Source organism: Gavialis gangeticus, unplaced genomic scaffold (assembly GCF_001723915.1).
Source record: "Gavialis gangeticus isolate Ggan-Ray unplaced genomic scaffold, GavGan_comp1, whole genome shotgun sequence".
Taxonomy (NCBI): domain Eukaryota; kingdom Metazoa; phylum Chordata; order Crocodylia; family Gavialidae; genus Gavialis; species Gavialis gangeticus.
In genome coordinates, this window is record NW_017728995.1 from 37,266,861 (window position 1) to 37,270,180 (window position 3,320).

At 54.3% G+C, this 3,320-nt stretch overlaps 1 protein-coding gene across 1 annotated transcript in view; it reads left to right on the forward strand.

Annotated features, from left to right (window-relative positions):
- The window catches only part of MELTF (melanotransferrin), a 66,102-nt gene that overhangs the window by 39,420 nt on the left and 23,362 nt on the right, over positions 1-3,320 (forward strand). The window contains exons 9-10 of the mRNA XM_019503532.1: positions 561-748; positions 1,145-1,325. Of these exons, the coding sequence (XP_019359077.1) occupies positions 561-748; positions 1,145-1,325 (369 nt within the window). The remainder of the gene's footprint in view (positions 1-560; positions 749-1,144; positions 1,326-3,320) is intronic.

Below are 3,320 nucleotides of genomic sequence, written 5' to 3' on the forward strand. Positions count from 1 at the left end.
ACGCTCAAAGCACTTTGTGCAGACTGCCTCTGAATGTAATACTGCTCAGACAGCATGTGGATCCGTTGTTCAGTCCATTCCCTGCAGAGTTCCTGGGGGAGGGATGAGGGGAAAACAGATGTTCGAGGCTACTCTTGTGGCCCTGCATTGTGGGACTGCTTGGGCACTGCTGTAGTGTCCCTGCCTCGCCATCACTCAGGGGGTCCTTGGTGCTGTTCTGGCTTACGGCCAGCCGCCTGCGGTCTCGTGGGACTGTGTTGGTGGCTTGAGTAGATCCAGCCCTTCCCGCAGCCCCGTCCCCGCACTGGGGTCCAGGTGATGAGGCAGCGTTCAGCCACTCCAGAGACTTCACTCTCTGGGGACTTCTCCCGACTTTACTTTGTCCTCGTGACAAAGCAGGTGGGGTGTAGCTGAGAATCGCAGCGCGTGTGACTGGGCCCCTCCCAGCCCCCCGCACCAGGCAGGTAGGGCAGATGGGGATGGAGGGGGGGATGACAGATGTGTCAGTGGCTCAACCCAGATCTGCAGCCGTTCCATAAGTGCGTCCTATCTGATCTCAGGCCAGACTCTGCCTTCCTGGGCCCAGCAGCTCCGCTCCAGTGACTTCCAGCTCCTCTGCCGTGATGGCAGCACAGCTGAGGTCACCGAATGGCGGAGCTGCCACCTGGCCCGCGTGCCAGCTCACGCTGTCGTTGTCAGACCTGACACTGATGGGTCACGTGTCTTCCAGATGCTCTACCAGGGGCAGGTGAGTCCTGTCCTTGTCACTGGTGTTTGTAATGGTTGGCTTCATCCCCCCCAGATTGATCCTGGGAGACGCTGACCTGTTGCTCTGGGGGAGCAGAGGGCATTCGGTACCTGGACACATTAGGTCCAGATATGGGTTTGGCCAATGAATAGCGCTGGAGCTGGAAAGCTGCATGCTGCAGCTCTTGCCACCAAGCACCAAGGGGCCCTGTGGGTGTAAAGCTTCTGCCTTGCACCTGGCTTATCCTGCGGCCATTTCATAGGGCAAGGGGCTGCTGCCAGCCCTGGTGCAGGACTGCTGCCCCTTAGCCACAGGGCTTCAGCTGCGTGGAGATGAAGGTTACTTGACTACAGCAGTGTTTGCCTCACAGGTGTTTTCTCTGTCCTCGTGTTACAGCAGAGATTGCGTGACGAAGGCTCCGGCTTCCAGATGTTTGACTCTGCAGCCTACAGTGGCAAGAACCTCCTCTTCAAGGACTCCACCACAACGCTGGTTCCCATCACAAACCAGACCTACCAGGCTTGGCTAGGGGAGGAGTACCTACATGCCATGCAGGGCTTGGGCTGTGATCCCGGCAGTAAGTTGAGCCTTTGGATTTCCCTCCACAACTGGGAGTATTGGTGCCCTGCACCAAGACAGGCCCCCTTTGCTTGGTTTTAGTTCAGGTCTGCATCCTGAGATCCTTGGGGCACCATGGGCCCAATCTCCTGCTGAAGGTGGGAAGACAGATGCTCTGAAGTTGTGACCATGAAGCACTGTGCTCCCCTGCTCCAGCTGCCACAGTGTGGGAGAAGTTGAGTTATTTCTCCCAAACAAACCAGTCAGGATGTGTTTCTATGCCAGGCAGTGGGCACAGGCACTGAGTGCTTATTCTGAGCTCAGTACAAAGATCCAGAGACAAGGTCACAAAGGCTAATGCCCCACTTCATCACAGCCCACTCCCAGGTCTGACGCAGAGATGGGACTCACGGCGGGCAGCACAGATACGGTATTGCGTCGTCATCATACTGCCACCTTCAGCGAGGCACTGAGGATGAGATCCCTATTCTACCTCGGGTTTTGTTCCACATCCTCCTCCTTGGTGCTTTAGCTCCTGGTTTTCCATTCTCCCTTCACCAGATCAAGGATTTTAGCATTTGAGTCTCACATTCACAATCCTCAGGCTGGAGTTTGGAGTCACCAGAGCGCCACTGCAAACTGCATGAGGTGCAGACCAAGCCTGGCTGCTCAGATTTCAGTCTGTTGCCTGGAAAGAATGACCTACAGTTTCCCTTCCCGTGTCCTTCTTTCCCTACAGTACCTAGTACTTTTGAGTTTCAATATGCTGAATGCCCACCTTCAGTCAAATAATGTGTTGCAGAAACCTGTGAAATGCACGGCTCCAAATCCTGCTGCCGTAGGCAAGCGACTACGGGTGTCCGAGGGCTGCAGTCGTCTCATTTCAATGGGAGCCGTACTTGAGTGCGGACTGAGTGGAAGTGGTGACAGTGTTTGTGGTGTTGGGCTATGTCATTCTAGCAGGTGGGTTGCTTGGATGCTTCCTGCCTAGGAGACCATGTCCCACTCCAGGAACAACCAGTCTCGCCAAAGCCATGCAGGGCTTTCCTCCCATTTTTCAGGTGTCACCCCTTGACATCCAGAACAGTGCTCTGCCTGTTGTCTGTTAGCCCTTTCCATCTCCTTCTCTTCATCTGTGGCCTGCTCTGCAGGCAGTTTAAAGCAGCCACAGACGCATTCAGCTAATTTGGAGCCCTGGACTTATTCATCCTGGGCTTGCCATGGATCGTCCCCCATGCCATAGCCTCACCTGTCTTGGGGTAGGAGTACACAGTTAAGAGAATATGACAGATCCCACCACCCCGAGTCATTGTTTCAGGCCTGTGCATATTTAGACAGGCCGAGTTATATTCAGGTCATGTTTTCAAACATTTAATTTGCATCTCTACATGCTCAGAACACATTTAAACAAAGGCACAGGCTTAACAGATGCCTCCAGGAGCCAGAATCCCAATAGCTTAGTCCATCGCAAGTAAGAAGCTGCTGGATTGGTTCCTAGAATCACGGAAGATTTGGGTTAGGAGGGACCTCAGAAGGTCATCTCGTCCAACCCCCTCCTCAAACAGGACCCAGCCCCAACTACATCATCCCAAGCAAGGCTTTGTCCAGTCGTGTCTTAAACACCTCCAAGGATGGAGAAGCCACCACCTCTGTGGGTTACATGTTCCAGTGCTGTACTAACCTCATAGTGAGGAAGTTTTTCCTAATATCCAACCTCAAATTCCCTTGCTGCAACTTGAGCCCATTGCTCCTTGCCCTGTCATCTGCCCCCACTGAGACCAGTCCGACTCCATCCTCTTTGCAGCCCCCCTGCAGGGAGGTGAAGGCTGCTATTAACTCAGCAAAATCCGAGCGGTCGCAAAGCTTCCTCTTGTGCGTGGATGACTCGACCTGACTCAGGAAGTCTATGGGCCACCAGGAGGCAAAGCGCTGCTCAACCTGGTACTGGCTACTGGGAATGACCTAATCGGCAACATAGTGATCGATGGGAAGCTGGGTGACAGCGACCACGAGC